Here is a 15,747-nt window from a genome sequence, read left to right on the forward strand (position 1 = left end):
TGTATTGAACCTATCGTCGCATGTGTTTTGCATTATTTTTTTTTCCGGGAAACTTGGATGCACGTGACCTTGCATGCAATACAAACTGATTCCGATCCAGAAAGTGGGTACAGGCTAATATGGTGGTATAAAACAATTATACTCTGTCATGCAAAGCCATGCTCTGTGCTGTTTGTGTGCGTGTGTGCGCGCCATCTATGTTTTGTTCTCGTTTTAATCAAAGCAGCATGATATTGAATGACAAAGGAAGACCTTTAGATGAGTTGGAGCTCAATCAAACCAATCCCTCCACAATTCTTTTCAATTCATTCAAGAGCCTTTTTCTGGTTGACATCAACCCCAAGCAAAGCAATCCAAATGAGTAATTTTTACTCCATGGCAAAGTCTTCCCTCTTGGCCACCAACTGTCAACTTTGGCCATGAGAAGAGGTACACGTAGAAAAGCGAGGGAGGGACGTGTCTGGGGGCTTGTTTGTAAGGCCGGAGGGGGTGACAGGTAAGCTCCTGACTTAAAGGCAACAACTCCCATGTCATGACTCCACGTTTGACCGGGCTGTGGGACATTCTTCTACTCTTTCAAGACTGCTTACTGCTCTAAGCAAGGTGTCTGTCTCACTGGTGGAACAAGACTCATTTTCCCCCATTAAATAACCTACCATGGGAAAATAGATTTGTTTGTGGTTCACTGCATGCCACCACCAAGAGCGCTCTTATACGTGAAGACCTGATGTTCACCTAACAAAACGCTAAGCAGAGCCATTTTGTTTTTTTAGGGGAGTCTGTCGCATCCTCAGGCAAAGCTGAGATAAGAACCTTTGATAGCATTAAGACAACGTCAGATAGCCACTCGACGGGCCCTGTGAAGATAAAGCAGTCCTGACGGACATTTGTGATGGTAGTGCAAACAAAGAGAAAGTGGAGATTAAGGGCTTTCTTTTGAGGCTCTTAAGTGGACTGCCCGGAGGACACCCCGGAACATGGCTCAGCTGTTAGGAATGGGAGGAATGGATACTGTCACTGACACTCCATCCAGAAAGAGATAGCATCTAGGAATGCCGAACAATGGCTTCTGTCTTTTTTTTTTCTTTTACATAGAAATAAATCATTTAATCATTTTACATTAATATACAACATATGTACATCAATACTCTGGTATGTGAAGAGCTGCTTGCTTTTTTATTTGAAAGCTGAAAAAAGCAAAAAAATAGAGACACTGGCAGAACTCAGTTATGCATAACTGAACATTAACACAATAAATTAAATGAGCAAATTGCACAGTGAATGGGAGCCTTTTATTCAAATAGTCTTGGCTACAAAGCTTACATTTGAGTGTGAGGCTCACTCACTCACAAATACACTGATTTATGAGAATTATTATGCACAAATTACAAAATTTTTGTCTAGACTGGACATAATTTCAACTCCATTTACTTTGTCAGGAAGAGTTTTTTATCTTGAGGTACTAAGTCAATAATTTTCTGCACAGTTAAGAGGAAACACTATGAAGAAGCAGCATCAAACCCAATTTCCCATTTCAAAATATGTGCATGTATATCATACCAAAAAAAAGTACTTTGTAAGTAGACGTCGTGAGAAAAGTACCAGGCTACATTATGACCACAATAAGTCAGCATAAAATTCTGTTGAATTGGTGTTTTCCGTGTCATATTTTCAAAACAATACAGATTGCAAACATATTTAGATCTCACTTGAATATGACCACACTGAATTTTTATATTCTCATAAAAATTGTAAGCCCATTGTTTTTTCATTTCATATAACCAATTATTAACCATCACCAAAACAGGAATGCAAAATCCAAATATCACAAAATCTTATTTGTGAGTTTAGATGTTTATAATCATTACATGACAGATATATCCAACTAATGTAGTTGGATATATCTGGTTAGAAAATATGATTTGGATAAGCGGCTATTGGTGGAGCTTAAACATGATTTTATCATTCCTATTATAATTTCCAATTATCACATTCATTTTAAAATCAGGCATTGGTCCCTAAACTGTGTAAACCGTGAGTGTTCACCGTATTTGCAGAGGAAAATTATGAATAACAAACCAAACAAATGCACTATTTAAAGACCAACCACAATAAAAGAATAATTTACAGCACCCAAAGAAATTACACCAGGTGGAAACTCTTCAGCCCTGTAGAGGAGATTCTGCCATTTGTTTCTTCATCCGCTGAATTTTGAGTGTATAATATTCCTCTTGAAGCTTGAGGACTGCCTCCTGTCTTCTTAGAACAGACATTTCCAAATCCATCCTTTCTTGTGAAGTGGCGCAGTGTGCATCATGTGTGCAAGGAAAAGAGTGAGAATTGGACTGTTCACCAGAGGCGGTGGGATAATGAGGGTTAAACTGCACTGCGAGTTGTTTAGGAAAGTTACAAAAAGTGGAATTCTTTTGTCCCGGAGACGTCGAGGATGGATCTGCACCATAGGCCGGGAGCACAAAATCTGCCTGCTCATGTTTGGCTTTAAATTGTTCGCCACTTGTGAACATGCTTCCATCTTTAGTGCCACTGAAAGAGAAGAATCTTTCCATTTAACACTCAGCTTTAGTTATTACTTACTATGACAAATATATTTATAGAACACCTGTTTTGTTGACTTTCCGCCAAGTCAAAGGGTTGAGAGTCGTCGTCATCTTGTTGTAGTACTGAAGGATTCATCACGGAAATCACAATCTGGGTCAAAGCACTGAACTGATTCAGTGACAGGTCATCCTCTGTAAAAAGAAACAATTTGTTGTATTTTAGTAAACTGAATATGGTATGTGGCATTTTAAATACACAGATATACTGAAGGACTAACAGTGCTCCATGTTTTGAATGTATTTATGTATTTTATGAGCACAGTTGGAAATCAATTATGCATCTGGACATTATAAAGCTGCAGAATTGATCAACAAAACTGTTTTCAAAACTATTTCTGAGACCACTGCAAACGTTTGCCCGCATATGTTTCACTTCTTAAATCATAAAATGCATGCATATTATGCATGCAATATGCATAATAATTTGGAACACAGTGTTAAAGAGGCTGCGCATTTTACTCATCCGTACCTGTGTGCATCTTCTGTCGTTTGATCTCCTCCCGTGACTTTGCCAGTAGATTTTCCCACTTTTTGCTGCAGTCTGACACAGTTCGCTGCATCTGTGGAAAGGCTGAGTTGATAGTTTGTGTTATCTCGTCCCATGCCTGCCGTTTATCGTATAAGCCACTAGTGCACTTCCCTCGGATTACTTCTTTTCTTTCGTGGACTAGTTGAGCGAGAAGATAACACTCCTGGTCTGTCCAATTGGGTCGACGCTTCCTACTTGACATTGCTTCAAGTTGAAGTGGCATGATTAATCGATGAAAGGAGATTTTTATATGACTGGAATACAGTACAGAAAACTATAAATCACTGCAATTGAGTCGCGAATCCAGATCTGTTTATCTCTTGGAGTCTGTACCAGTGTATCACACTGATATTTAAAATGTAAGCAACTCGAAATTAATATACGGCAATGCACATCTTAATAACGGGCAAAACACTTGCATATATAATATTCAAATATAATATCCTCCTCGCGCGAGACTTTAAGCCTTTCTGCTCCTCCGGCTGAGTGTAAACAACGTCGTCGCGTGGCATTGACGTCACATCCGGGCGACGTGTCAGTTTGTTTACTTGCGGACTCCCCGGCGCAGCAACCATCTCAGACATGGCTGTGGATATAACGCTACTTTTCAAAGCTAGTGTGAAAACAGTCAAAACCAGAAACAAAGCGATAGGGATCGGTTTTGATTCTACCAAAGATGAGATTTTCAAGCGGACCAGACCCAAGAATGCCTTCTCTCCGAAGGCGAAAGAAGTGGTAAGTCTTTGCTGGAGCTAACTGCAGCTAACCGTGCAAGCGCCGACACAAACTCGCACATTAAACGATTAAAGTGTCATTCTTGACAGCGTGTCAATGCTCATGTGTTTAAATATTTGCACGCGGTGTTGCTCAAGACACATTCAAAACGTTATCTTCATTGCATGAGTAACTGGTGTTAGTGTGCACACCTTAGCGTCATAGTGGAGTCGCTGCTCTTTTACAGGCGCACACACAGGGGTGGTGCAAAACTAATGTTTACTTTTTCTGATATTTTTTTTACACTTTCAATAATAGTAATGCAGTTTTTCAACTTTTCTAGACTAATATGTGAAGAAGCTATTTGTCCAACATCCATTTGCAAGTAATATTTACATTTTATTATCCCTCTCAATCAATCTTTGGAAAATGTGTTGATAGTTGATAATACAAACTTTGCCAAGGTTTAACAGGCTTTGCCGTTCTGTTCTATGTTTCCTAACTTCCATTCCTCGCATATACTGAGATGTCAGGTGAGAGGTCCGTTTGTAGCTTCTGGCAAGGACCTGATTGATTGATGACTTTTCATTCAAGGGCAATTTTAAAGCAATTCTATATGGGATTTTTATCATGACAAGTTGTCATGACTAAAGGTCAAAGATGTTTGTAAAATAAATGTTCTGAAATTGTCTGTTGAAAATTGATCTGTTTTATTTGCCTGACGCCCACCCTGCTTCTTTTATGAGATACTATTTGTCCAACAAAGTAAGTTTTAAGTTATGTCAAGTCAGATCTGGTAAAGATATCCTGTAATATCAAAGTGTCAAAGGTGGGCCAGTATATATATTGGAAGTCACCCACCTCATCCGTATCTGCGGCTGATATTGTTAATATTGGATCAGATAGTGCTATTGTAGCGTTCAACTTACCCGCATTCTCCAGCAGGGAAGCCGCTTGCAGAACCCTCCTGTGAAAGCTGCATATTGATTTGATGACCTGCGTTTGACACTTACACCTCAAGCACCAAAATCTCCCTGAAGCCCCACAATTCAGTACTGACCCGAAAAGAAGAAACATGTGCCCTATGATGCTACTGTATTAATTTTAATCATAATGCGGTTCCTTGGAGAGCTAAGTATTTTTGAGGTGGAGCTTGGTATAAAAAGTTTGAGAAACACTGTTTCACTATGAGTATAGAAAGTTACCTTGTGTTTATTCTGTGTGATATGTCTACTGTCACATTTTTAGTTTTAAAAATAAGACTTTGTCTTCATCATTGAGTGAAAAACACAACAGTAAATGCAACACAGCCAAGCGTGAGCACAGGAACCTAAACAAGAACCATTCTGTTGTGAGCGCCCAAAAAGTGCAGCCATATATCAATGGTTGGCAAAGGACGATTGACATTTTCCAACCCCCCCCCCCCCCCCCCCCCCCCAAAAAAGTATTTTCTGGATGTCACGAGGGCTGCTTATACAGCAAGGAGTCCTTTGCCTAACATGAGCTCCGTGAAAACAAACCTCTTCAAAGGCGCCTTGTAGAAGCACTTTACATTTCCCTCAGGGAGTCTGGACTTTAACTTGTGCCTGATGTCAACCATGAAAACATGAGCCGGCTCACCTCGGTCCCGCACAACCGAGTTTTTGTTATGTTACATCAGTATTAGAAATGGTGGTTTAATAAAAGCAAAGCAGAGCGGTGCTGATTCAAAGAAACCCAACTCGATCCTGTGGTGCGGCTCGCCCGCTCTCTTCCCCCCCTACCGCTGTTTCGCTCGCATTGCACATATCATCGGCAACCATCTCGGCGGAGAAATTTAAATTGCCACTTCGGAATGTCCTGACTGCTCACGCTTCCATTGCGGTTTTCTCCCACGTCTGACACGGCCAAGCATTTTTCTTTGTGTGCGAGTGCTCTCTTCACATGCGCCATTCCATAAACATACTGGAATAACATTTGCTTTCTGCTCTCGAACAATTTCTTAAGGAAAGACGATCCTCCCGAGAGCCAGTGATTAAAGGTGGGAGATCAAAACGGAGAAAATATTAAATTAGGTCCCCGGCAACAATGTTGACGGCCGGCACCAAATGTGTAACAGATGTCGGTGCCCTCCTCGACATGCAGAACGCCCTTTGGAGCGTCACAAAAATAGAAAGAGCATATTGAATTTGACAAATGCACAGCGCTTTTCTCCACTAAAATGCAGCTCATTTAAAAAGAAATTGTATCCAAACAAGATTCCTAACTAGACGAGAGCGACCGCGGTGAGGCGTGCATTTGGCTTCGGTCGGAGGAGGGGGGGGGTCTTTGGCCTCAAAGGGGTCGCTCTGGGCCACTGTGATCTTGGTTTCAATGCTCACCTCGTCCCTCTCTACACAGCATGGTTCCCTTCTCAAGTTTAAATGGTGGAGGTCACTCTAAAATTGTTAAATTGTGTGTAGAGCGAAGTGCCGGCTTCCCTGCTGTGCTTTTAGTATCGGCATTCCAAAACTGGCTCCTCCGGCGCTCTTTGACATCTTTCATTGTGGCCGTCTGTGGAGAACTGTCGTCGCATTGGGAGAGTTTGCTTATCATTTTAATATAGTGTTGTTAGAATAGATTTTTTTTTTATTCAAATAAATATCTGGCGTACTTAATTTCTATTTTAGCAGTGTTATCTAGTGGGACCAAATAGATGGTAATGTTTAATCCAATTGTTGAAGAACAACCTTTCTTGATGGACAGTTCCAAGAAATTTAGAGACGTTTCATGCAGTGCCCTCTCTATGACAACTAGATTCTCACAGGAGAATGCTGGAAAAGTCGAAGAGCTCAATTCACGAGTTGTTGTTGGAGGGGAAAATAAATAAATAAAAGCCAAAGCCCATGGGAGATTTACTTGAACTTCAAAATAAAATCAACATGTCAGCACTGCTAAGGTGTATCAGACCTGCTTAATTGAATCCAACATAGCATGGCGTCAATATAAATAGCCTTTAGGATTTCAACTGAATCAAGTTAGTCATCATCTAATTCTGTCCGTTACCTGGATTTAACCAAACAAAAGAGACATTCAAGCTGTTTGAAGGGGGGGCAAAAAAAAAAAAAAATGCTAACTAAGCCTTTTCTCTTGTCTTGCTCATAATAATCCCTCTTGATGGTTTGTTTGGTTCTCAGTCAGGGCTGCAGGCCCAACGAGAAAGCGAGGAGGTAAAGTGGGGGTCTTTGATGATGTCGAGATTAGATTTAGCCCGGCAGACTGTCTCCTTCTCTTCGACTTGCAAGCTGACTCCGCGTACGTGCACACGCAGCGACGCAAACACGCACGCCGTGTTGCATGCTCATCGCTACACATGTGGCCACCTCCTTCCTCATTGTTGAGGAATTACTTGCTCTTTATAGTCTTAAATTACAAGAGCAATTGATCCCTCTGACCCCCTGCAAGCCCTTGAGCTTGTGCTGGGAATCCGAGCCCCAATGTATACACACTGGAGACAGCTCAACCCCCAAAGCAGCACTCTTGACACACCCGGCTGCGCCCCTTCTCAACACACACACACACACACACACACACATCCACGCTTACACACACGCACCACCCCTGCCAGGCATTTTTATTTCATTCTAGTTTGGGGATTTAGCACAACCTGCTGGCCTAATTGTGTAGTACAACTCGTCCATCTGAAATGCACGCGTCGCAACTCAGTAATACAACCTTGAAGGGAACAACTGTAAAATGTGAAAACAAAAAACACAAATTTTAACTTGGTCATCAAATGAATACATGCTTGATGTAATTTCCCCTCTATATTCTCATTGTTCTTTTTTTTTTTTTCTTATAACACAGCCTGGACCTTGTTTTGAATATTAAAAACGCAATGTTTCATTTCCAGCAGTTCTACTGAACTTCAAAACAAAAGCCACTAAGAGACAACAAAGAATCGTGTCTTTTGTGCTATTAAGTAACTAAAAACGCGTGAGAACACAGAGAGCTTTCCTAAACACCAGTTTCAGCATCACGTCTGCTTTTCCGATTTCCCGTCGACAACCCGCAACACAGTAAGTCTTTGAAGCAAAAGACCGTTTCAGCTCCCCCTTTAATTCCCTCCCAAGCTTAACTGCTCCGAACAACAATTAACTCCTGACCCCAAATAATTGCATCATTACAAGGGTCAGCCTGCCTGGGTTAGCGGGCGACCCGCAGCCGTGTCATACGTCACGCAAGCAAGAAAATGACATCTATGTCTGCAACAAATTGCTCAGCGCTGTAGATTCGGACACCTTTTTTTTTTTTTTTTTTTTTTTCCTCCGCCGAGTCAGCTCAAATAAAACCTCACTTCAAGTCGATGTGATGCCGGAATGGATGTTTAGAGATATTATTAGACAGCTGGTGCCAGATTACCGCTTACAGCCCGGGCAATTAGATAATTGGTGTTGTTAGAGCGGAAAGGTTGAAGGCCGAAGACATTATGCTATCATAATAATCTCCCGCGCTCGCAGACCCCGTCACAATCAAAGGCATTGTGTCATTTTTCAATCCTCAGCTTGTCCGACTTGGGTCTTGTGAGCGGTCCAACAGAGCCCGCTGTGTGAGGGGCAGCGCCGCCAGCACAACTCGGCAAACGGGGAAGCAATTGGGTCTTTTTTTTTTTTTTTTTTTTTGACTGAATTACATGGGCAAATATTGAATTGAAGCATGTTTCCCTCCACACATAGACACTCGGCGATAAATAGAAACACATCCTGAATTTAAAGCTTATTTGCAATCACTCTGCCAGCCAGCGCTCGCCTTTTTATTTATAAGAGCAGTTTGACGGGGAAATGGCAAGTTTGAATTGAGTGCGCTCGCGCGCCGATGAATCGTCAAAGGTAAATATTGTGAATTCACCGCCGCGGACGGACATTGGTCACCTGTCATCTCCAATAAAGCGCAAGATTATACATTTTAGTCACGCTTAGCTAGAAGAAAATTGCTTCGAGGTCATTTGCTGCTTTGACATGTTTGTACTGACACTGAGTCATGTCTTTCTCACTGCCTTTTCCTAGATCATTAACATCACCAAGCTCAAAGACTTCTTGCTACAACACAGGAAGGATTATGTGAGCGCCGCCAGGTAAGCCTCAGCTTCCAACTGTGGGAAATGTCACCAAATTGTGACCAACGCTAATTTTGACGCTTCTGCTGAGCCCCATCAAGCCGTGTGGTCTCAGTCGGCCGGCTCCAGTCTAGTCGTCGGCAATCGCCCGAGTGCGACCGAGCGGAGAAAGATTAACGTCGCGTAAAAACTGAAGCTCCGACTTCCTCTCGACAAGTCTCCAGCGCCACACGTGAACTCAACCGCAAGATGACGGTAGTTAGGTGGAGCCTGATTTTCAAAAGCGGTGGGAAAACCCCAGCAACAAATGTCCCTGCTATCTGACTTCCGTGCTTCCGTCTTATTGACCGACCCCGTTGACCTTCCACTATTGAGGATTGTTGTCGTGTTTCTATCTTGCAGTCTCATCTCATCCGACCTCACCCGCATGTCCGACAACGAACGCGATCAGATCGACCAGGATGCCCAAATCTTCATGAGGACGTGTTCGGAGGCCATCAAACAACTTCGCGCTGATGGTGCGTCGCATTTACGCTCATATGGTAGATCGTGTTTGTTCCTTGTTTTTATTTTTTTAAATACACATTACTTTTCCTTCCAGCTGAAAAGCAGGTGACATCAGCCCAAACTAAAGCGCACAGGGTTGCAGTCTTGGACCTCATTGAAATGTACTTGAAAGGTGAGTTGATGCCACTCCAAAAAGAGGTTTGCTCCTCCGTAACATTAAAATGTTTGCTTTGGCCTGAACGTGCGCGTTTGGGTCGCTTTCAAAGGAGTATGTCAGCTATACTCGGAGCAGCGGGCCATAAGAGTCAAGAGAATGGTGGACAAGAAGAGACTGTGAGTATTTGTTCCTGCGACTGTTACGTATCCTCATTTCCTGATTTATAAACAGGAGAGTCTTGATTTCAGGTCACGCCTGGGATCTGAGCTGCACAGTCGTGTGGAGAAAATGGCGGATGAGGAGCCCAAGAATGAAAAGACCGCAAAGGAGGAAAGCTCTGGTGGTATGTTAGTCAATTTCTGTTTGTTATACTTGGTTTTTCTATGGCACTGAGACTTTGGGGATTTGTGATCTCCATGTTTTTTGTAATTATCAAGACTCTTTGTGTGATTTAGACAAGAGTGCAAGAGAGGCGTTGGACCAAAGTGTCAATTTATGGGAGGAAGGCAAAGTGGAGGACGAGCTCTCTCCCGAGGAGATCCAAATGGTACGTGGTGGCTCCTCAGATTTCAGTGAGAGTATTTGAAATTTCAAATGTGCTCATTTGTATGTGTGCAGTTTGAGCAGGAAAATCAGAGGCTGGTCAGTGAAATGAGCAACTTGGTAGATGAAGTGAGGTGAGTCACCAGATGTCAACTATTGTTACCTCTCAAAATGGCTACCTGTGTTATTAATCACTCCTATTCTTGTTTCTTATGTTCTTCAGACAAATCGAAGGAAAGGTTGTAGAAATCTCAAGACTGCAGGAAATCTTTTCTGAGAAAGTTCTCCATCAAGTAAGCGACAGTACAACTCCGACTGGTTCCTGCATGTGAGGGGTTTTTTTTGTTTTTTTTTCCATAAACAAACATGTTGCTCCTCGCTTGTCCCGGCAGGAGACTGAAATCGATAACATTCATCAGTTGGTGGTTGGCGCTACAGAGAACGTTAAAGAAGGCAACGAGGATATACGGGAGGTGAGCTTCACCGAAACGACGCTTGTGTTTTATATTCTTTCGCAGAGTGGGTTAGAAATAGAAAGTCATTTTTTGTTTGTGTCACAAGGCCATCAAAAACAACGCCGGCTTCCGCGTGTGGATCCTCTTCTTCCTGGTCATGTGCTCTTTCTCGCTGCTCTTCCTCGACTGGTACGACAGCTAACTGGGAGGCTGTCCGGATCAGTCACGTGATGGCAAAGTGACAGCAATACCAGACGGAGTTTTTAGATTTAACGTGCTGGACTTTGGAGACAACAGACTGTTGACAGGTTTTTGTGGCCTCCTCTTTGCCAGAGTTATTTATCTGCTTAACACAAGTTGGAAGGCAGCTTCTGTGGACGGAGCCACACTTGGATTCAGCACTATGAACACTTTTTGGGTGACGCGGTGGTCTGGGCAGGCAAATGCTTGATAAAAAAAAAATGTCATTGGCTGGAAAACAGCTTTCCTGTTGCGGCTTAACAACTTTAATGCACGCAATGGTTCCCGCTCAAACAAGATTTGCACTTATATATTTTTTCTTCCCCCTACAATAATTATGCAACCATAAATCCAAGTTCACCGTCATACTGACAATGTTTTGCCTTCAGCAGCAAACCATATGACTAATAAAGCTCCTCGTAGCTCATATTGTCATCTCCGAGATATCTTCAGTGACATTTTCTACCATCTTTCAGGGCTGAAATGTGATAATGATATTTCCAAGTACTGTCAGATGTTCAGACAAGATTGAGAGCAGCGGAAAAAAAACGAGGCTTGTTCTGGTTAGTGTTTGCTGACAGAAACAATTTCATCACGATGATACGTTCTCATTGAGGTACATCTACAGTGCCGCCGCCACACCCCACAAAATATTTTATAATTACCCGTAGATGCCACAAGATGGCAGAAAAAGCACTTCATTGACTTCAAAATAGTTTTTTCCAGCAAATGATGGTGAAAGGTTTCAAATTAATAAATCAGCATATAGATTCAACACCTTTTGTTGGTGGTAAAGGTGGGCACTTTATTTCAATTTGTTATTTCACATTGAATGTAGCAAATGCACTTGACTTATTACACTGTATGAAAATGAGGCATTTGTGACCATTTAACAGACACGTACAGGAAAACAAAACATCAGGACAAGCAACTACTTTCAGATTGTTCAACTAAAACAGTCAGTAAATCGATGGCTTCCACTCGCCAACATTTCGAAATGCACACGGTTGCACAATACGGCGTCATTACTATCAAAGCAAAAAAAAACATTCAGTCGAGCAGCGTAAAAGCTTTGCTAACGTGTGTAGCCTTTAGCTTCAATCGAGTGTTCACAAAAAGGGTGATCATCTTTTTATAAATACACTTAGTTGATACAGCGACAAAGAAGAAAAGCAGTTTGGGGTTAAAGTGCACAACTTAAAATTGTGCAAAATACATTTGGTGCTGGTGCAGACAGTTCTTTTCACAACATTTTGGTAGGCCTTTAAAAGCACTATACGTAATTACCAGAAAGCAGCTGCTGTCTTATTGAATACGTGTATGAAATACAGCTTTGAAATGATCGTCAAGAGTAACTTGGGTGGTGTTGACGATTCTCTCCTAAATTCTTGTGAATTTGGCATTTATGCTGCAAACATTGCTGTTGTCATGACAACTACAGTAGTCCAAACAAGTTCTCTTTGAAAGCAATAAAAGCAAAGTACAATTCTAATTGTCGTGCGTGCATGTTGATCTAAAAGTGTCACAAATATGAGATAATTCACAGTTATTTCACTAAATTGAAGACTAACGTGTGTTTATGCACAAAGTTAACATCAAGAGTGTGTGTGTGCGCGTGTGTGTGGCAATTTTACATGTATGTAAGCCACTCCGTTGTGTATCAATAAATAACAGCATATGCTATTCAAACAAACCACAAAGCCAGCTGAAGGCTCATCTTGCTGTAAACGTCACCCCAATTTCCACACATTCAGCCGACCTTGAAGGCAGCGCAGCACCTCGGGCACGTTTAGAAGCAGGACTTGAGTTTGCTTGAATGGCACAACCAAATTATTGATTCCCCCCACGGCGGGCGAGGCCACGCCCGGTCGGTTAGGCCAGCTTCTGCGCCGTCTCCGTCTCCTGCTGGGTGACTTTCTCCTCAGACATGATGGTCATCCACGGCGAGACGGACCGAGTGATGGTCTGCTTGGCGATGTTGTAGTGGTTGATGAGAGTGAAGAGGCGCCCGCGGCTCCCCGGGCCCTGGTGGGGGAAGTTGCCGTTGTACATCCCAGCTGGCATACAACGACCTTGCTGCTCCACAGAGAGAAAGTCATCAACATTAACCTTTCATTAAAGAAGTCATCTCGTTGCTAATACAAATCCCGAAGGGGGTGGGCAGATTCGATTGGCATGGCAACACAGAGGCGGAAATCTCATTGGACATAAACGCTTAACACACATTAACTGGAAGTAGTCGAGCGGAACTATAAAATGAAGAGAATAGACCACTGGGAAGAAAAGAATACCATATTGTGGAAGCCAAGAATAGAATTTAGGTTGTGAATGTAGGTCAGCAGAGAAAGCCTCGTTTCGCCCTGAAGGCTCGCCACTGTTGGATTTCACACCTGGATCCGTTGCTTTGCTCAAGAGACCCAACATTTATATCACGTAATAGTTATTCTACACACCGTGTAGACGAAGCTATCAGGGCATGGCTGCTCATACTGGTAGACCTTGTAGACCACCAGGAACACCACACACACCAAGAAGGCCAGAGCACAGATCACCAGCAAGGTCACCTGGACGAGGAACACAACAATCAGGTAACAGATGAGACAACAGGTAGATGCAGTGATTACTAGAATATTTTGTGTTTTAGTTTTCTTCAGGAAAAAAAAAAAAATAACACCACATAATACTGTTTATTTTTCCCAGGGCCAGCAAACACTCAAAGCAACGCAACAGCATGATATCAAAGAGGCGAGGACTCCCTGCAGCACTTCAAAGCTCACTGGAGCTCAAAAAGAGGTTTTGATCACATCTGACTATGACAAAGCTCATCTGTTGACTCAAGGCTGTTTTATTCCAGCATATGTTCAAATTGTCCCATCCAAAGAGTGTGCACGAGGTGGGAGAGAAACTGCCATCGCCACGGCAGCAGCTGATTTAACGCGAGCGCCTGAAGGAAGCGTCAGGTGAATCATCGGTGAGCGCGATGGATTGTTGAGTCAAGTCGCACGACAGGATATGGAAGTGGGTCAGAGTCACTTTGAGTGTAAATAATCATGCAACAGATAAGCGCGTTATTCCCATCCATGGCCTTATTTAAGAGAATTATTTGATGTTGGTTAACTTCCAAGAATCACATACCAGTATGCTTGCTCACTTTTCAAATTTTTTTTTTTAGTTGCTATCGTTAGAAACAGCAAATTGACTTTTACTTTTGGACTTAAGTACATTTCAGAGAGCAGGAATCTTACTTTGAGTCGCTCGGACACGCCTTCGATGATGCTTATTGAGAACTCTGCGATTTTGGGAGATCTGATCTTGCCCTTCTTGCTCTCGCCATCATAATCCGCCTTTGTCTTCACTACCACCTAGAAACACACATGAAGTAGAATATATGCAAAATTAACCTATGCATATTTAAATAAAATATACATAGATATACATTTATTTATACATATAGAGAGTGGTATAGATATATATTTTTTCAAATATTTTCTTTTTAATTAGCATACCTGGTTTCCCCATCCCTGAAATAGAGCTCTCGATATCCACATATCTAAGATCCACCCATGACTTAAAATGTTTTTTATATAAAATCTAATTCCTTACCTTGTCTGACGGAGGGAAATGAAGCTGGCTGGCATCTAAAGGTGTGATGAGGGGAATTGTGTCAAATCCATCTTCAGAGGCCACCTTCCCATTGTTTTTCTCACTGAAATTATTTCCCAGTTTAACCATTTTGTGCGCACACCAACCTGGAGGAGGATGAAGACAAGAGGAGAGAAGAGGGGGAGGGGGAAGTCATGCACTGGCCTTTATTATTCATATCAAGCATCCACATGCTATTGTGGTGATATAAATCATCCACTGAGTCCAAATTGGCTTTTTTTCCGAAATAAATGAACCATAAATAACATTACTGTGCTGTGAGGTGCTGCCTTTATGAACCGTATGGAAGGGGGGGTAAAAATCCCACTAATCGCGTCACCACGTAAATATCAAATATCGGAACACTCACCTTGTCAGTCGAGAGAATTGTTTTGAAAAAATTGCTGATTTCTGCAGTGGTTTTCCTTCCTTAAACGGGGCCGTGTGTTGTTGATTGTGTCATTCACACAAGCAAGCGCCTTAACGTGTGACGCAGCCGCTGTGAGGAGGAATGAGAGGAGATGAGAGGAGCTGGTGCACAATATGGCCAAGCTGCCTTAGTCCCCCTCTACATGCTGCATGCTGCACTGCAAGTGATGTAACGTCTTCATTGCATCCGCCGAGCACGTCTCCCACTCGCATCCGGTTAGGACGCGACAATTGATCTATTGGGAAACACATTGAACAGTGTCATCTTGTGTAACTCTAACTTTCGTTGTTTTTCTAAAAAAAAAAAATGAAATGAAAATATGGTTGTATTTTAGGATGGTTTAAGACACCCTCTGTATTATTCCACTTGTTCCATACCTTTAAGACTCCATTGTTTTTGTGCAAAAAATATTTTTTGTGTAAAAGAACTCGGGTAGTTCAGTCAAATTGACCGAATGACCTGGGTCGGTCCAATTTTCAACTCGACTCAAAGGCCTCTTGGTTAACCCAAATTATATTAATTTCATAACTGTACTTTAGCGCAGTTTTGTTTTATTTTTTTTGGGGGGGGCAACATAGTGGAATAGTGGTGAGCATATCTGCCTCACAGTTCTGAGATTTGGGGTTCAGAGAGTTTTCTTTCTCTCATTCAAAGTAGAGTTGCACGGAGTTCTGCAAAATCTGCATTCTGAAATATAAACACTAGAGGGAGACATCTACCAGATAATTGTGTTTAATTGGTGTTTAACAATTTTATTTCGTTAGATTCACAAAACTATGTTTCAGAGGCGGTGAATCCGGGTTCAGAAAGTAAAATCCCTGCCACAGTTTGGTTCTAG

General features: G+C 42.1%; 3 protein-coding genes across 3 annotated transcripts; 1 reads left to right on the forward strand and 2 right to left on the reverse strand.

The window, feature by feature from the left end:
• Positions 1 to 1,153: 1,153 nt before the first annotated feature.
• On the reverse strand, positions 1,154 to 3,696 carry LOC147048965 (uncharacterized). The gene is made up of 3 exons (XM_085924593.1): positions 3,088 to 3,696; positions 2,621 to 2,750; positions 1,154 to 2,544 (listed from the first exon to the last, which is right to left on the reverse strand). The coding sequence occupies exons 1-3, from the start codon at positions 3,368 to 3,370 to the stop codon at positions 2,163 to 2,165; spliced, it is 795 nt and encodes a 264-aa protein (XP_085780719.1). The 5' UTR covers positions 3,371 to 3,696; the 3' UTR covers positions 1,154 to 2,162.
• On the forward strand, positions 3,645 to 11,264 carry stx18 (syntaxin 18). The gene is made up of 11 exons (XM_085924592.1): positions 3,645 to 3,882; positions 8,886 to 8,953; positions 9,338 to 9,453; positions 9,537 to 9,614; positions 9,709 to 9,775; positions 9,848 to 9,942; positions 10,055 to 10,146; positions 10,218 to 10,276; positions 10,366 to 10,435; positions 10,535 to 10,615; positions 10,704 to 11,264. The coding sequence occupies exons 1-11, from the start codon at positions 3,730 to 3,732 to the stop codon at positions 10,797 to 10,799; spliced, it is 975 nt and encodes a 324-aa protein (XP_085780718.1). The 5' UTR covers positions 3,645 to 3,729; the 3' UTR covers positions 10,800 to 11,264.
• A 362-nt stretch (positions 11,265 to 11,626) lies between these two features.
• On the reverse strand, positions 11,627 to 14,983 carry LOC147048967 (neuronal vesicle trafficking-associated protein 1-like). Its single transcript, XM_085924594.1, has 5 exons — positions 14,850 to 14,983; positions 14,441 to 14,586; positions 14,083 to 14,199; positions 13,291 to 13,401; positions 11,627 to 12,913 (listed from the first exon to the last, which is right to left on the reverse strand). Exons 2-5 carry the CDS (start codon positions 14,567 to 14,569, stop codon positions 12,710 to 12,712), a joined length of 561 nt encoding a protein of 186 aa, XP_085780720.1. The 5' UTR covers positions 14,570 to 14,586; positions 14,850 to 14,983; the 3' UTR covers positions 11,627 to 12,709.
• Positions 14,984 to 15,747: the final 764 nt, after the last annotated feature.

Source organism: Syngnathus leptorhynchus, chromosome 11, assembly GCF_054491065.1.
Source record: "Syngnathus leptorhynchus isolate UIUO chromosome 11, UIUO_Slep, whole genome shotgun sequence".
Lineage (NCBI taxonomy): Eukaryota > Metazoa > Chordata > Actinopteri > Syngnathiformes > Syngnathidae > Syngnathus > Syngnathus leptorhynchus.

What these genes read in the sequence shown, in the direction of transcription:
- LOC147048967 (XM_085924594.1), bottom strand. Translation starts at nt 14,569, where the DNA reads ATGGTTAAACTGGGAAATAATTTCAGTGAGAAAAACAATGGGAAGGTG. An exon ending in ATTTCCCTCCGTCAGACAAG is followed by an intron (nt 14,200 to 14,440) that starts GTAAGGAATTAG and finishes GTGTGTTTCTAG; the next exon opens with GTGGTAGTGAAGACAAAGGC. An exon ending in GCGTGTCCGAGCGACTCAAA is followed by an intron (nt 13,402 to 14,082) that starts GTAAGATTCCTG and finishes TTCCTCGTCCAG; the next exon opens with GTGACCTTGCTGGTGATCTG.
- LOC147048965 (XM_085924593.1), bottom strand. Translation starts at nt 3,370, where the DNA reads ATGCCACTTCAACTTGAAGCAATGTCAAGTAGGAAGCGTCGACCCAAT. An exon ending in ACGACAGAAGATGCACACAG is followed by an intron (nt 2,751 to 3,087) that starts GTACGGATGAGT and finishes TTCTTTTTACAG; the next exon opens with AGGATGACCTGTCACTGAAT. An exon ending in GCGGAAAGTCAACAAAACAG is followed by an intron (nt 2,545 to 2,620) that starts GTGTTCTATAAA and finishes CTTCTCTTTCAG; the next exon opens with TGGCACTAAAGATGGAAGCA.
- stx18 (XM_085924592.1), top strand. Translation starts at nt 3,730, where the DNA reads ATGGCTGTGGATATAACGCTACTTTTCAAAGCTAGTGTGAAAACAGTC. An exon ending in GATTATGTGAGCGCCGCCAG is followed by an intron (nt 8,954 to 9,337) that starts GTAAGCCTCAGC and finishes TCTATCTTGCAG; the next exon opens with TCTCATCTCATCCGACCTCA. An exon ending in CTCCCGAGGAGATCCAAATG is followed by an intron (nt 10,147 to 10,217) that starts GTACGTGGTGGC and finishes GTATGTGTGCAG; the next exon opens with TTTGAGCAGGAAAATCAGAG.